Genomic DNA, 17869 nt, shown 5'->3' with positions numbered 1-17869 from the left:
ACGATACACGAAGCGGGGTCGAACCACGGCCCTCTGGATGTGTTCATCCATCAAAATCGCTCCGTGCTTTCTCATCAGAGACCAAAACAAAGAGTATAGTACTGCAGTTTTTTGCCCAGAAAAACGTGGTTTTGTGGTAAAACTTGTAGTATTCTTCTAGATATGATCTTAGTTCATGTATAATTGTGTTTTGCAATGTGTAAAATGGCTCCCATGGTTGTTTCGCCCAGAATCTCTTTGTTACACAGGTATTTTTATACATTTTTTATTCGTTTCGCAAAAGTGAATTATACACAGACTAGTATACACAGTGTACACATGTCTGTCTACACAGAGGGTCTCCGAAATAGGGGACCCTAGACACTATAAGGATTATGTGTTGCTAAGAAGACACCCCAGAAGATGGGTCACTCAGGTATAGTTCCATCATTGTTCAAAGTCAAAGAATAACTTTATGATGTTAGTTTTAATGAATAAATATATTTTAAAATCAAGTACATTTCTCTGGCATTTAGTTTTCTACTGTACCGAAACATACCGAACCGTGGCTCCACTGTATCGTACCCAACCCAACCGTGAATTTTGTGAACCGTTACACCCCTAAATATAATCATCAGCTGTAAATAATGCATACTGGTCAACAAACCAATTATGAACCATAAACAAAGTGTTCAAATAACCATTGAAATAACAAAGTTTAGAATTACTAATAATAGGTAAACATTAATTATCATTTCATTGTTTATCAACAGTAAAATAATTATCAACTTCATTTTAATAAATGATCAATTTACAATGTATTAATGATGGTTATTATTAAGTGTTACCGCTTCTCTGTTTGCCAGATCTCAACCCGTCTTGGTTTCAGTAATACTCCAGTTTGGGATACATGTGAAGTATAATGGACATAATCCTGAACATTGTGAAATAATCAAATACACTTCCTTCAGATTTGACACAACACACATTACGCAAATATAGTTAACCTGCTTTTATTTCTTGTCATTGTGTTGATTTTGAATTCGCACCTTATTGATATTGTATATTTTGTATTTGCACTCTTTTCTACTGTAGAAGTGTTGCACACAGTGGCGGCTGGTGGAAAATGTTCTAGGTAGGGCCATCCTATCAATTTCAGCAAACATCCCAGTATGATTTAATGCAAAAAAATTAAAGTATCAAACACGCATTATTACTTGGCAGTTAAATATTTAACATGTATTCCAACACGAAAACAATCAGTAAATAACACTTATATAATATAATATAACATGTTTATTTATTGAGATGCCCCTATGGACCTTGTTATAGGAGGTAAAGATCAGGAGAAGTAAACATGAAGTGTAATTATGAATACTGATGTTAAATTAAGCTATGATGAGTTTTCACTGTTAATTTAACATCTCTATTACATGTTGATGCCTCCATGACCAAGTTAAGCAGATGAGACTGAGGACAACTCTGTAGAATAAAAGATGTTCACTTTGTCTCATATGTAGCTTGACAGAGTTCTCATGTGTGTCCTGGTGTTCTCATGTTTCCTTACCTCCTCATCCCTCACTCCCTACCCTGGTGTTCTCATGTTTCCTTACCTCCTCATCCCTCACTCCCGTAACTGTCCGTGCTGGATCCGTCCCCGTTGTTTTAAAAAGCTAAATAAGTTATTAGCATGACGTCATCCAGCTAGCCAAACCTGTCTGGTGTACAGCTAGTACAGAAGCTCCGCATGTACTGCTTCCCTTTCCCGCGAGTCTGCTGTCTGATTGTGAGGTCAGGCTGATCTGATATCAGCTCTTTGGCTGCAGAATCTCCTCAAAGTTCTCCTCTCAAACGGGGGTTGGAGGAGGAGTGCTCGCACTGGCGCGGGCGCCTGTAGAGACTTCTCCTGACGAGAACGCGCAGCGAGGGGGGCCTGATCGTTCTGGCCCACAGCTGAATCTATTTGAGGGTGCTGATTGGCTAAATTGTATGTCACTCATTTATATCTTGAATCAGCAATTGGCTAAACTGCTTCATAGACCCGTCTCTTTTGGGCCAAAACGATCAGGCCCCCCAAGCTGCGCGTTCTCAGAGTGTCGTGCACACAGACAGAGAGGACGAGCAGAGAGCACACAGGCGGAGAGGACGAGCAGGAAAAGCATATATTTTGCGCAGATATCATATTTTACACACATTACTGGATACATTCCATAGTTCAAAAACACAAATATTGACAATTTTTTTTTGTGTGGCTCATGGTGGGGCCATGCCCCATGGCCCTCTATTGACCAGCCGCCACTGGTTGCACAACAGTTTCCCTCGGGATGAAGAAAATCTTATCTCACAGCATCTCAAGCCCTCCAAGTCCAGAAGGTGCTGGTTATGCACCTGTAGCTGTTTCATAAGTACTTTATTGGAAGCATACTGGCTTCTGACTTCTTAACTGTAACAACAGACAACACAACATAGTCTTCCCAGACACCTTCTTTGTCTTTTCATCCCGTTGTCATGCATGTTACACCTGTTCAGATCCCTTGTCCATTCCAACGGACATAACACCCTTCTAGGACGTCTAGATCTATGAGTACTGTCATCTGACGCCACCCAAATGCAAAGACTTATTTGATTGGATGTCTGTATGCCAATCACAGTGTTCCACATCATCCAAAGTGGACTGCAGTCGAGCCACACCCCCTTCTCCTGAAAGCATGGCTGACCGTGTGGCGCGTTTGTATCTATTATTGTTAAAGTTCATAATTTGGGTTTGAACTGTGTGCAAATGAGATATTATATGACTTACACAAGTCAAAATATAATGTGAAAGATGTATAGCTTTTACTCAGGAAGAGAAAGAGAATTAGGGAAATGAAATACTGTTTGGACTTGTTCTCACTATTCTAATTAGATTTTCTAATGTCAATCAGCTTATAATGCATCCTGTCGATTGTCCTATTTTATTATATTGACATAGCTTGATTATTATATTATCTTGCATTGACTACATGCTGCTTCCCATCACACAAAGGCAGACTGACAGACATGGAAACGAGCAAAATGAGTTTGCCATTCATTATCAGCTCTGTGGTCACACATTTGACATAATATGTTATATAAATATAATATAATAGTGTGTCTGTTATTAGATTCACCTTCATGCCTATGAAACAGGTGGACTGATAATATCCTGACAATCACACCGATATATTTTCTTTTCTTTCGGGAGCATTAACATCTGTCAGCCTTCTTATTCTTCCCAGCATCCCTCTCACACACACTTTGACTTTCGACGACTACATGTATTCCCTCACGTTAAACCAACACCTAATTATAAACCTAACCCTAAACCCAAGTCCCAAAATAAGTTTTTGTAGAGGTGAGGACGGGCAAAGTGTCCTCAGTGGGGAGGTGTTTCCTCATTTCCCCGTCCTTGTGCAGACTCTTGTCCTGTACAAAAAGCATAGAAACGCAGGACATGCAGGACACACACACACACACAGTCTCATTATCACTCTGCCCACTGAGGAAGTTATCGCTGTGCTTTGTTAGCCTGCACGGGTCTGAATGTCAACACCGTATACTACTGTCAGGGCTTGTCCTGCAGTGACTGTGGCAGCAGGAGTGGAAATGAATTTGTCTCACTGGGTGCAGAGTTCACGGGTCAGGCGCCTGATTAACAGAGAGATCCTTATTCCTTCATTTGGATTTAATCACCAAAGCAGTGGCAAAGAAATTGAGCTAAAAACTAAAAGTTTGTGTCACAATAAGTGGTAATGTCAAATTGTCAAAATGCCGCGAGGGGCTAATCGCATGTGCTTCTCTTAAGGACAGAGTGTTCCAGGCTGAGTCGCAAGGCAAATAGTAATAAAAAACACGGCCCCCAGTGCTTTTAATTCAATTAAAGGGGACATAGCATGCTCATTTTCAGGCACATACTTGTATTTCTGGTTCCTAAAACATGTTTACATGCTTTAATGATAAAACAACCACATTATTTTTCTCACACTGTCTATCTGAATAAACCTGTATTCACTGTCTGTCTGAAACGCCCGCCTCTTTAAGCCCACCTCCCGCCAAATCTGCCTTAAATGGCGAGAAAGATATGGCACACGCTTGCAAAAGAAGTTCTCAAGTCGTGGGAGGAGATTCCCAGATGGGGGGGGGGGGGGGGGCGGCGGCATGTTGTTATGAGCCTGCATGTAACGAGGCCCGTCACAGTGAGTACTACAGTCTATCGACTTATCGGACGATACATGATCATGACCTCGAATCATTTTTGCTGACCTTGCCTGTTGTGTTTGCACGTGTGTTTGTTGACATAAGAATGTCACTAACATTTCAGCCAACAGGACGCCAGAATAAACAGCAGGGTTTTCCCCACCACTGTAACTCGAGAGCGTTTCGTATACATTGAGTCACAGGCCTACGGGTGACGTGTTTTCTGATGAAGGCAACCCACAAAAAGTAAAGGGATTTATGAATGCTTGAACGTGACTAATGTTCCAACATTGTGGGCGTGTGTGATCATGTTTGACAGTGTTATGACTCTGAGAAGAAGGGGTTGTTTGAGGGTTAAGACTTGCCAAGGTTGTGAGTCCAAGATGGTCCTTGAGAGTGTGAAAGTACGAGTTTGTGCAAGTGCACATGACTTTGAGCAGTTTCCAATATTCAAATTGATACTTCTCTTTGGACAGAAACAGAGAGAAATGAGCTGTTGTGTGTGTGTGTGTGTGTGTGTGTGTGTGTGTGTGTGTGTGTGTGTGTGTGTGTGTGTGTGTGTGTGTGTGTGTGTTGTTGTCCTTCCTGAGCCATTGATTGTAAGGTGACATTGCTGCTGAACAGATGCCCCTCCATCCCTCCAACAGTTGTATCATCCAGCCATAACATTGTTGATGGGAACAAATCACCTCTTTTAGTTGGTGGCCATCTGTTTGTCCATTTGAAGTTTATTTTGAAAGGGGACTGTATGTGCATGTGACTAGAGGAAACTGTGCATCGCCTGTGAAGTAGCGAGAGTGTCACAGTTTGAAGCACAGGGTCACTGATCAGGCGTCGGTATTTTACGAGTTGGGCGTGAGAACAAATCGGCGTCTGTGCCTTGCACAACTTATGTGAAACATTAAATGTGCATCACCACCTGCTTTTCTGTGGGAATACTATAATTACACATGGTGACACAGGAGAAAAGTATGCTAGCCCATAATAAAACAATTTTTATATTAAAACTAGTACATACTGGTTAGCGTTTTGGCGTAGTGGAGAAATACTGTACGACCGTGCATACATCATTGACCTTTTTCCTTCATATTCACGTAAACACATTCACTGCATGTATAGCTGCGAAGCGTAACCCCAGCTTATTAAGAAGTAACCGGAACCTTGTTGTTTATGGATCAGGGTTAGGGGAGCAGATCTTTTGTGAGCCTCACATGGCCTGTGCTGTGACAATCAGAGGAGCCTCTGTCCTTTTTGTAATAGTTAAGGGTTTAAAAATGTGTATTATTTAAGGTGGTCACAACTATTAGAAACCCCTCTACGTCAAAACCAACTAGTCATGTTGGCCACAATAAAACACAGACGACTCGTCTTCGAGGATCGTAAAGCACCCGATGAGTTAAAAGGGAACGCCGCATGGTTTCATTGTTTTTACTGTGCTGTCGGCCATAACGCAGAGAAAGAGAATTTGTCTATTAACTGACAGCTGATGAGAATTCCAGACATTGGTGGCTGGAGCATGTTTGCAATAAAAGTGCTGAAGAGAGGATGGAGAGTTACTTTTAAACCGCTTACATGGACAGTTAAGAAGGTTACCAAACTTGTTGAATGTTCCCTAATTGTTGCGGCAAACAGTCGGCTCGCATTGACTCAACACTTATTTGGATATGCTAGCAAAACCAAAAACTAAGAAGTTGTTCATTAAACTTATCTTTGCCTTTACTCCAAGATGAACCTTACCTTTGGTTCAGTCTCACCGCTCTCATCCGTGTCGCTTTCATCCGTAACAAGTAGTGGTTCCTAGTGAACAAGTTCTGATAACTCATTGTATGCTACCTGCCCAGCACCAAACTGCAGACACATGAATTTATGTGAATGTAGTTGAACAATTAGCAGCTAAAGAGCCAGATATTTCCTTCAGGAGTTGGTGGAGACAAAAATAGAGCTAAATGGAGATTATTGGATTTTGTCAGTCGGTAAGAAACATGACTCCAAATGAATGCTTTCTGCTGTATGTGCAAATGAGGTTGTCCGATGGCCAACAGTAAAAGACAGTGGCTGCAGTTGGACAATGCTAATAAGTGGAGGCTAGTCAGCTTTCGTGAAAGAAATATCAGAAAGACACAAACAGCTGCGGTAAGTGGTAACAACTCTTCCCTGTGGTTTTACACCACCAGCACATCCTGACCCATGCTGATTGGGAACAAGCATGTGGTGCCGAAACATCTGCTTTTGGGAGCGTACACAGACAAACACAAACATGAGAAAAATGCTCTCTGACACTATGTCATACTATGAACTCCTACTGATCACCACAGGATTTTAAAAACTCCTCTTGGAGCAATCGTCCTAAATCAAGTAGAAAAGATGGAGCTCTTTCGGTTCGATCAGATGACTGGGTGCGCCCAAGTGAAATGTGAGAGTAAATGAGAGTCAAGAGATGACAGATGATACCGTAAGAGTAGACACCTCAGGTGTGGCTCGTCTGTCATCATTTCATTTTTGGCTCCGACTGGAGGAAGTAAGACAAGAGCCGTAGCACAGCAGCTGCCGTGTTGTGATGCAAGCCTTGACTAACATTTCAAAAGTACTTATGAAGACAGTGTTCAGTGCGTTTTGTATTTCAACAAAAAGTTTAAAAACTTTCTGATTGTTCATCACAGACGAGCACTTTGTCTTATTGAAATCCTAAGCTAACGAAAGAAAAAGTAAGTAGGCTATTGCACTAATTATCCAACAGTATTGGGTTACGATGGTCTTGCAGTAGACGCTGTTCAATATGGAGCAGGGCGTCATCTCCAAGAATCATCCTGCTCCTCCCCTGATTTGGACTGGCAACCATACAATCACAACACTGCCAAGTAGACTACAACTGCATTTTAAAAAAACAATTACTGTGAATAAGAGACAGCGACACCCTTTGGCGAGACAGCAAAGTGTGTGTGTGTGTGTGTGTGAGCCAGGTTTCATGCTCGTGTCAAGCGTTTAAATGTACTACTCCGAGCACAATTGTAAGTGTTTTTTTGGCTACAAGGTATGCTGTACATGGAGCAGCACGGTTGCTGCTGTTATTTACATTGTGGTAACTGAGTTCAAGCCAAAAACGTTCCCACAGAGCCACAAAAGCTATTAGAGGTTCCTGTTTTCAATGTAAACGTAGACTTGTAGATAACTAGGAACTGGAATACTTTACTTTGGAAGAAAACTTTAAAAAGGCATGATTCTCAGTTCTGAAGTTATAAGACATTGGAGAAAATGATATCCTCAGGAAGTGTAAGCCACACTGAATTGACCTGCTGCTGCTGCAACATCTGTCCTGTAAATGAGCGGACAAATGAACGGGATTACATGCATCATATTACAATGATGCACTTCCTGTTGTTTTTATAAACGGCATGCTGTTCTCCTTCACTGTTCTTGCTTTGACCAATGTGAGGGACTGTAATTCCTATTTAACCCGTGAGATCGTGAGCCAGGAAGTGCAAGGGGCTGCCTCTAGGAAAGTGGCAGGCGATGCAATATAAAGAGCAACAAAGTCAGTGTCGGGAGGAGGTTGCTTCAAGCAAACACAGGACTTTCACCATGTTTGTGTCTTGTATGAAACCAAGTCAACGTTGACTTTTACTAAACTTTTGTTACGTGACTTACGTGCTTAACCAACAGCCGAGAGCATGATCTATGACAAGAACTGATTTAGCCGAAACCATTCTTTACCTAAACCAAGTAGTTGTGTTGCCTAAAGAGATTCTGATCGATTGTGTTGAATGGGCACAATTTAAAAAAATAACTTATCATAAGATATCATACGCACCATTGTATGAGGGTACGTTGTCTCGTGCAGTTTCTTTGCCTCACACCTTCCCCTCTCCCCTCCCTGGAGACGGATTGTGTTAAATGTGAATTCACAAAAAAAACTGTATTTCATTGCTGTAATGAAGACAACCAGGAGTATAGCATCTATTAAAATGGTCTCTCTCTCGTTCTCTGCAGATCTTTCAGGTGAATCTAGTGATGTCCATCCTGCTGTATGTGATGGTCCTCGTGTACCTCTATGGTATCCAGGCGACCAACATGGACAGCAGACGCCAGGGGCAACAGCAGCAACAGCCGAGTCCCGACCCCTTAAACTCCCTTATCATCGAGCTGCTTCAGGCGGATCTGACGAGGGGGAAGACCAGGGGGAACCAGAGTCAACATGGGAAAAGCAAGGACACCAAGCCCCCGGACACGCTGCCCCCCCTCCTCAGTGCAAACTTACCTTTGGAGGAGCAGGGCGATGCGGAGCAGTGGGGGACGGGGGGTCGCAGCGACGACGCTGCCGACCAGGAGGTGATGCTGTTGAACTCGGACGTTCTCAGGCAGCACAAGCGGTACAACTCGCCTCGGGTGCTGCTGAGCAACCGGCCGCCACTGCAGCCACCGCCGCTGTACCTCACGGACGATTATGTCAGTGGCGGATTGGACGGGGCGGCGGGAAACAAGACGCGGAAGAGGCGCTACGCCGAGCACAAGAGCTATCGAGGGGAATATTCTGTGTGCGACAGCGAGAGCCAGTGGGTGACGAATAAAACCCAAGCAGTGGACACGGGGGGTTACCCTGTCATCGTCCTGGCCAAATTTAAAATCAGTGCCGCGCAGGACATCAAACAGTTCTTTTATGAGACGCGCTGTCGGACCCCTAGGCCCTTCAAAGGTGGCTGCAGGGGCATCGATGACAAGAACTGGAACTCGCAGTGCAAGACGACGCAGACGTACGTCCGAGCGCTGACGCAGGTCCGCAATTCAGTGGGCTGGAGGTGGATACGCATAGACACCTCATGCGTCTGCGCATTGTCACGGAAACGCCGCAGGACGTAAACAAAACCACGCAAGCCCACGCTGGTGACTACCTGTTTGGAGTTCTACTTCCTGTATTGGATTTTACTTCCTGTTCACGGCGCTCCCCACCACTGGGTGATGTGCCATGGTGGTGCAGAGCGACACTCTAAAATGAAACTTCTACTGAAGAAATCTTGGGTCCGTTTAAATGATATTTCACTTTAATGCGCTGCAAATCTACAAGCCGGCACAGAGCCGCTGTTACGAAAGAACTCGTGTGAGAGGGGCCGGGGAGGGGGGGGAGGGGGAACTGTACATATAAATTATTTAAATTATATGAAATGCATGTAGTTTATACATGTTTATCTATCTATATATGACTTATGAATATATTTGTGTTATTTATTGAAGGAGGTCTTCGTAAAGGAAGAAAATGTCTACAAAAAAAGGAACGAAACAAGCTATGAACTCACTTTGAGACTTTAATATGGAGCTGGGTGGCAAAGGTGCTTCACGGTAAGATTTTACATGTGCCATGACCAGTGTGGCTGCAGAGCAGAGAGATAGGACATGGTAAATCACAGACAGCAGTTGCCGCACATTTTTTGGAGGGATGAACCTAAAAAGGCATCCTATGACAAATATAGATTCACACCGCGGGTCCATTCTCTCTGGGAGACAGTTTTGACGAAATATAAATTTGGAATTCCTCTTGTGGAATCTGCTGGCAGTGACTGACGGAGATTCAAGAAGATCCAACCGTTTGGTTTTCATCAGACCACCTTGACTCTGTTCACCACGTTTTACTCTCAACTGTTATCATAAGATGTTTCTGTTTCTTCCTTTTAATAAAAAAAACTATATTTCTTAAAGTTGGAAGCATTTCATTAACAAATACCCATTTTGAATTTTGAAAAGAAAAAAGCAACATGGTGACAAAGATTGCAATGCAATATTGTCCGTTTTTAGATGGGTTTGGAAAAATAGTATTTTGACGCTAAAACATGCATGCTACCAAACTTTGAATGTTAGGATTTGAATACTTAATAAGGGACACTGGCAAGCTACATAATAATATAGAAACCTTAAAGAAAAATGGCACGCCATTTAAGTGTTTTTGACACGTTGTTTTTGCATGAATGATGCATGGTAAGTTTTGCTTTCTTACCGGGATTTGGTGATAATACCAAGCATATAGATTAACCCCAGTCTCATCCTTTAAATGTTTGATCAAGGCACAATAACAAAAAATTCCACAATTCCCAAGAAAATAGTCTGCCGGTGTCTCCCAGTCGTGTGTTCGGGGACTTCTAGGGAGTTAAGCCACTAAGAGAAACACTGACGGATGATCAATAGTCATTTATTCTGACATCCGATCAGATGTTTTACACTTTACTGTTATCTTGACAGCACAGAGAGAGAACAGAGATATCAGAATGGGGCTTATGCAGATGCCTCACATTTCACTCGGAAGGTATTGTTTTCCTGAGGGACTTATACTGTGGCTCCCATTGTGTGCGGCAAGGAAAAATACAAATGAAATCAAAGCCGAACTTCAGCAATGGTTATCCCAGTGGCATTTTTATAATCGATGATATTAGTCACAGTATTTACAGTTTGGAAAATCCAGAGGCCTTTCTGAGGTTCAAAGCCTGGACTTCAGGGTTAAATTGAAGAGCAAACCAGCCTAGGTCATAATGTTCCTAATTGTGTTAATGCTAGTACATACAAATAGGTCCTAATCAAGCCTGAGTGGGGGAAAAAGACGACATACTGCCTCAGGGAAGGAGGTCTCCTAAGCAGCGAAAAAAACAACGTGTAAAAATAGGGCAATAAATGTGACATTTAGCAATGCCCAGACACAAATGTGAACAAAGCCACGACATCAATGGAAAGAGACACAAAGATCTGGCAAAGCAAATCACCAAATGTGTAGAGAGATGGAAACAGACCAGAGATGTGAAGGAAGAAAGATATGAATCAGTCATTAACAGATTCATCAGAGGTCACTGCAGATGGCAGGCTGTGTGTAAACAGTGAAGGTATGCTGGGTATTAGATGGTATGTGAAGAGACAGGAAGGCCTGTCAGATGATACTGAGAGGGAGCTTCCAGGTAAAGGGTGGTACACAATAGCTGGTTGCTGGTGTGACACGTCCTGGGTCACCATGAGGTATCAGTCAAAGCAACAAGTAACACTCAGATACCACTGTGTTGTTTGAAAATTGACTGATTTTGAGAAATATAGCTTTTCAAAACTGAATGTTCAGTGTTTGTGGAATGAAACAATCCTCTACAGAGTCAGGTGACTGCTGCTGGATTGTAGAGTGCTTACTGCACACATGTTTGTATTCAGACCATTATCCCAGGAGGATTGGCTTGGCATGCATTTGATCTTTGTCAAACAATCTTTGGCTTTCAAAGGAAACATCCACCTTCAAAAAAAAAAAAGCAAAGTAAAAGTTAACGAGCTGTTGTTACTTAGAATTTTTAAATATGGGAGATTATGTCCAGACGTTTCCAAGAGCTACAAGTTTGCTGAAGTTTGGTGGCAGAACATTTTACAGTGACCTTAATAAACAATGTCAGGTTTTGGTGTTAAACAAACAGAATCATAAAGTTATGGCTTCTTGCTAAAGCTGCCAACGTGCATCAATGATGATCAGTTACATGGGAAAAAGGTCTATGGATCAGATAATTCATAGTTAGATACCAACAGAAGAAATGATGCAGCTGCGGTTTACAGTCTGATTAGCGAGTTGAGAGTTGACACGTACGTCTGCAGAGGCCAAAGTAGCCATTTCACCAGCCAGTTTACTCTGGCTCGCTGTGCTTTGTAGCGTTAGTACTCCACTGCTTGTTTTAGTGGTTACTGCAAAACCTCCCCTCAGTGAGTCGCTGGCTTCTCCTGAGTCGGTGTAGTTCATACCGACATTAGCCTGTTACAACGGTCGGAATGGCAACGGTGCAATATAAAAATGGCCAACGCTCTGACCATCCGGCTACGTTTATCTGAATAGGAATGTCCCCTCCACTCCTATTCTATTCTTATGTATGGCACAGTGTACACAACGCATTCGAGCCCAACGTGTACTGTGATCCTGCGTTTAACCATAAGTCTCTCTGCTACTTTGCGGCATGATTTATGCTGACGAGACAGTTATATTCTTACGAAAGATTATTTCCTTTTGAAGCTTTTACTATAACATATTTTGTCGCCAACAGACTTTGACAGAAACAATAACGGGCACGAACCTTGGCAGTGGCGTCCGTCTTGTCATGAGGTCATCCCCTGCTGATTATCTCTCACCAAGAGACCAGCTTGTCACAAAATGTGACAACACCAATAAAATCTCCCAGGGAGTGTTCTCCCATGAACACTCCCTGCCTCCCTCTAACCCCACTGTCCTCAGGCCAGGGATGGTTTCTCCCCATTGTTCCTTGGACATGTGATCACACACGTACTCCTTCTGAGGCCCATTCAGGCACGGCCTGAAAAGTTGTTTGATTTGTTGTTGATTTGAGGCAGGTGAGGGAAGCGGGATGAGGGAGCAGCAGAATGTGTCATCTCTAATGACCCTGGGGTTTTACAGAAGGGTAAAGCTGACATAAGGAGATGCACATACATGCAGAGCTGGAATTTAAGGTGGTAATCTCTTATTCTAAGAGGAGCTTACCACTTGTCAGGCTGCAGAGAGCAGATCAGGAATGTGCTGACTGAATGCATGTGCTCGTATTTAAATTGATTTAGGTGTAAAGGGAAAATTTCAGCGAATGAAAGAAACCGAACCCTCAGGCAGACTAAAACAATCGGTGTAATTTAGAGGTAATTATGAAGTCAAAATTTAAACTATCCACCAAATGCTGTCTGAACGCGGCGCGTTAATCGCGTTCACTCGCGCCGCGTTCACTCGCGCCTTTACTTGCCGGGGACCATTTGTGCTCGTTCGCATGAATCGCGCCATTCATGGCAATCGCGCCGGATAGGGGGCGTGGCTTATTGGTCTGGAAGCCGCTCAACTGTCCGCCATTTCTTTCCGCCATCAACCTTGGAAAAAATACCTCTATTTGTACTTCGTACTTGTAGTGGATTTAACTGCAATAAACTAACGACAAGCAAATAACTCTTAAAATAATTGTTTTCTCAATGGACCTCGGATAGATTGGTGCTATTCTATGCTAACATTGTAGCAGCTCCATCAACACTTAAAATAGCGTCATCTCGCCATCAATACGGCAGCATCGTTTGTGCCATATGGTTTATACACATAGTTTGGTTCGGTAATATGAGGCATCGTAGAGCTCTGGGTGAACACAGACGGCTACAGTATTAATTTCCTGATTCTACAACGGCAGGACGTCAGTGATGACAGGAGGAGCATCTCAAAGCTGATAGGCTGTGGCGCCATAGCCTCACGCGATTTTTTCACCGAAGTTGAAATATTTGAACTCACGCGAAATGAGCAAATGACGCGAATGACGCAAATTCACGCCAATCACGCCGCGCCATCGCCAAATCGCGTCTTGAGGGTGTTGAAGCTGCCCAAAGAGTTTAATCCACCAAATGTTAGTGTTTAGGTGTGCTAAATTGACACAATACAAAAAATGTCTTCCTGCATCATTGTGCCCCCCTGTCTCCCATTGGCTCTTTCCTTTTGTCTCTTACGGCTAAAAGTGCAGACATGGCCAACTCGTCTAATCTGTGATTTCCCACCAACGTACAGCTCCAGACAGCATTAGTAGGAGAACCTGGCAAAAGAGCAGCCAGAATGATTACGCGGTTGCAAAAAGAGGCATTGCTAAAGGAATATCACTTGTAACCAGAGCCGACCCCTCAAACCTTCCTGTTATACGTTTTGATTGACAGCATTATTAAAAAACGAGTATTGTTTGAGAAAGATCAAATAAGCATCTTAATAATATTCCCCACGATTTCTTACAGTGGCATTGCTTTCCAACCCTGCTAGCTATGTTACCAGACTTCAAATGGAAAAGATCTATTTTGAGTAAATTCCGTGCATTTGTACTCATTCCCCCTCGCACACCTATTACAAATATGCCCAGAGATAGCACCAGCGTGGGTGTTAGGGTCTTAATTGGAATGCAATGAGGAAGGCGGATTATAATCAGGGAAATAGGATTCTTTCAGCATTAGACAAAACCTACACGACAGACAAAGGCGTAAAGAGGGCTTGTGAACTTCACAAGGTTTCAGCCCCCATCCTACGTTGATACCTGTAGGGGGGATTTGCAGAGAGAGCCCCAGAGCCTGTTGACAGCCTGAAGCTCACAGGTCACATGTTTTTACAGATGGCAAGATCAGAAGAAGGATAAGATGTGTCCACAAGACTTGGCATCTGTTTGTCATGCTCATTGTTGCTGCTGTATTTCTGACTAGCCTATTAGGTCAATACAATGTTAAACTAAGCCAACAAACTTCAAGCTTTGAAGTTTGTCTCTCTGCCGGCAAAGTTCATCTGTTTATGTCAAGACATCTCAAAAATGTCTGAAGTGATTTAGCTGGAATTCAGTGCATCAGGTGATAAGATGATTGTGTTGATTGCCGCAATAAAATACATTTATCTTCTTGGCGGTCAGTATCAAGCTGCGTTGTTGCTAGCCAAGTGTGGCTGTTGTTGTTTGTTGTTCATCAGGACATCAAACGATTAGACAACAAACGTGAACCATTATGGAAGCCGAGGCCCTGTGAGACCTTTTCAGCAATGTGCTCTGCTGAGTGTACTTGGGTTAAGAAAAGTAGCAGGCTGATATATTAAAAGCCATGAACTCAAAGGAAAAGATAAATGACCGATCGAGAGAAAGGCGAGTGGGTTGCAAATGTCATTCTTTAAAAGTCACCAGAATGCAGAAAACAAATGTTTCTGAAACCTCCAAGACCTCGTAGTATGACCACGCCACAAAGCTCTGACTAAACATTACCTTCTTGCATTAGCCTTCTGCATTGACTTTCCCTCTGAATTAAACACATTCAAGTCTTTCAAGGTCTCCTTCAGAATGAATTGTGCCTTTTTTCGGGATCCCCTTACTTTTTCCTTCAGCACAACAATAAGGATGACATTTGTGTTTTTTATTCGATGGTTTGCTGTGAAATTTCGTAAAGACATTTTTGGACCTTCCCAACGGCCTCAGCTGTACTTTGTGGTTCATGCCGAGCAAATGTGAGCATGCTAACATGCTCAACAACGACGATTAACATTATACCTGCTGAACATCCAAATTCCAGCTTTATTGACGTGACGATGTTAGCTTGCCGATGTCAGCATTTAGCTTACATCTCTACGCACAGCCTCACTGAGCTGCTAGCATATTGTCTGTCTTGTAGAAATATTGCATGGTATATGTTCCCATTGCAGGTTAATCTGGCCATGTTCAAAAGGGAACAAACATAAGCTCACTTGTGATTGTGCACATACATTTGGGTATCTAGAGTGCCTTCCAACCAAACGCATTTTCTGTTTTTGTAGTGAAAAAGACTTATTGTGGGCTGTCTAGATCATAAAACGTGTGATTCAATAATTCATTCAGATTTGACCATATTTTTCTCACAAGCCAATGAGAGCAGAGTGGGCTTTTTCTGGAGGGGGGCTGAAAGAGACAGGCCCTAAATCAGAGCATTTCAGACAAAGGGTGAAAACTTATGTTTTTTTTAACATTAAATCATGTAAACATGTTCTGTTAGAAACCTAAAATAAAAAACAATTAAAAGCTTGATATGTCCCCTTTAAGGCACGGCAGTTAATGCAATTAATTAATTTCGCTCTTGAGACAATAGAAGAGGCCATCCATCAATGTTCAAAAAGTTGTCGTACAGTTCCCAAACCTACCAACATTTAAGGATATGAGTTGTGTGTGGGAGCCAAGCTTTCATGCCAAAAGATTTGACTTTCCGAGGATTAAACTCTACTTTAGGGGGCCAGGCCGTACCCAGAACAAGTGCCTCGTTCAACGTTAAACATTCCACTGAACGGCTTTGAGGGATCCACTAATACCATGTTTTTAAACTCCCAGTAGGCTATTTCAAGACACAAGTCCGAATATGGTCCTCATGGAGGCCAACTCACAGTATTGCCAAACATAGGTATGTTCTGCAATACATTTTAAATCTATGCATGCTGCGCCATTCCTCAAACTCTTTTTAATGGTGAGATAAGTCACCCATTATGCTGTAAATCAGGAACAAGTTTATTCAATTTGGTTTAAGGTCAATTGCAAGGCTGCAGACATGAAAATGATTTTGATCCGGAGATACGATTCAATTTACAAATTGAGTTTGCAAAGTTGTACTGCAATAGATTTAAAGTGACATTTCCTGCCACTGATATATTTTCTCTCAGTACTTGGAACAGTAAACTTTGATCTATTCAAGCAAGAAGGAGTCAATGATGAAATTCCGATGCCGTGCCAGAACCGGAAAAACTGAAGCTACCACACATTAGGTTATAGAATCAAAAGAAAACTTGAACAATGTTTCTGACGCACAATTGTACAAAATACTAGTAATGTGCTTTCCTCTCTATCAGCATGTCACATAGTATTAGTGCTGGCAGAGGTCCTTAACATTGGAAGCCAAAAGAAAAACAGAGGCATTGCCAAATGCTTGATCAAAAAATGAAAATAAAAATCCTCAAAGTCTTAAGGGATTATTAAGTTATACAGTACATTCAGTATTGACACTGGCAGTGGAATAGAGAAGCTGTCCCACATGGAGACATATAATTGGGTGACAATAGGAGGCCTGTGTACACGGCAGAGGGTGAGCCCATATTTGTATGACACACGCACGCACACACACACACACAGACACACACACACACAGACACACACATCAGGGGATAAGTAGAGGAAATGAGAAAGTGTGTTTCGCCGAAATGATTGACAGGGGAAATTTGTTGAGATGTGAGGCCGTCTCTGAGCAGGCCTGCAGTGTGAACATCTGGACATAAACGCAGCATTGACCACCCACTGGGTCTATGCGTGTATGTGTAAGTGGGTCTGTGCATTTGTGTGTGTGTGTGTGTGTGTGTGTGTATGAGAGAGAGAGACAGAGATCACGGGGGCTAAAAATATCGCAATGTTTCTGGCTTTTTAGAGCCGATATAAGGAGTGTGGTTTCCTCTGCAATAGCTTGGAGGAAGGGCGAACACACACAGAAAAGGCAGTCTCTGAGGTCTCCTTCACAATATCCGCCTATATGTTTCAATTTCAAACAGTCAAGTCTATTTTAAATGGACGGACCAGCAATCAACAGCTTGACAGTAAAACAACACAACCGAACAATGGAACACTTTTGACAGGGTTATTTCCCTGTAACGTTTCGCGAGCACACAAAAGAGTGCGAGGGAAAAGGAAATCTGTGCAAGCAAGTATCCGAGCACAAGCACACAGTTTGAGCAGAAGTAGAGGAAATCCAAGCACAATCAGGGGCTATGTGATTGTGTGGTCAGGGTTTTGAGGGAGAGCATAAAATAATCTGAGCGTGAGATCCATGAAGCTCCATAGTAGTGAAGCTATCTACTGCGCTTGTGTGGAACTCCAGCGTGGTGTCGGCAGCCGTCCGTTTGGAGGTATAACCGAGGCTTAAGAATCATATCGCGTTTAGCACGTTGCTGATTTTGGGCAAAGTGCATTTGGTGTCAGAATCTTTCAGAATAAAACAAATATTAATATGACCCTTGAACTATCCTTAAGTTACATAACAGTAACTTTGGGACTCTATTTCATGTGATTTTGTCTGTTTTAGCTTTACTTAAGGGATTATTGTGTGTTGACGAACGTCTGTAGCGGTCAAGCTACGAACAGCTACAATATATGGACAACAAAATGTACGTCATTCACAAAAT

General features: G+C 42.6%; 1 protein-coding gene across 1 annotated transcript in view; it reads left to right on the top strand.

Moving 5' to 3' along the window:
* The window catches only part of ntf3 (neurotrophin 3), a 42760-nt gene extending 33526 nt beyond the window's left edge, over positions 1-9234 (top strand). Inside the window, exon 2 of the mRNA XM_079294738.1 lies at positions 8182-9234. Within this exon, the coding sequence (XP_079150864.1) occupies positions 8182-9048 (867 nt within the window). The 3' untranslated portion in view covers positions 9049-9234. The remainder of the gene's footprint in view (positions 1-8181) is intronic.
* The last annotated feature ends 8635 nt before the right edge of the window (positions 9235-17869 follow it).

The sequence above is a fragment of the Melanostigma gelatinosum genome, assembly GCF_949748355.1.
Source record: "Melanostigma gelatinosum genome assembly, chromosome: 22".
Taxonomy (NCBI): Eukaryota; Metazoa; Chordata; class Actinopteri; order Perciformes; family Zoarcidae; genus Melanostigma; species Melanostigma gelatinosum.
The sequence above is the reverse complement of the archived record's forward strand: the minus strand, read 5'-3'. Positions and strand labels throughout refer to the sequence as shown.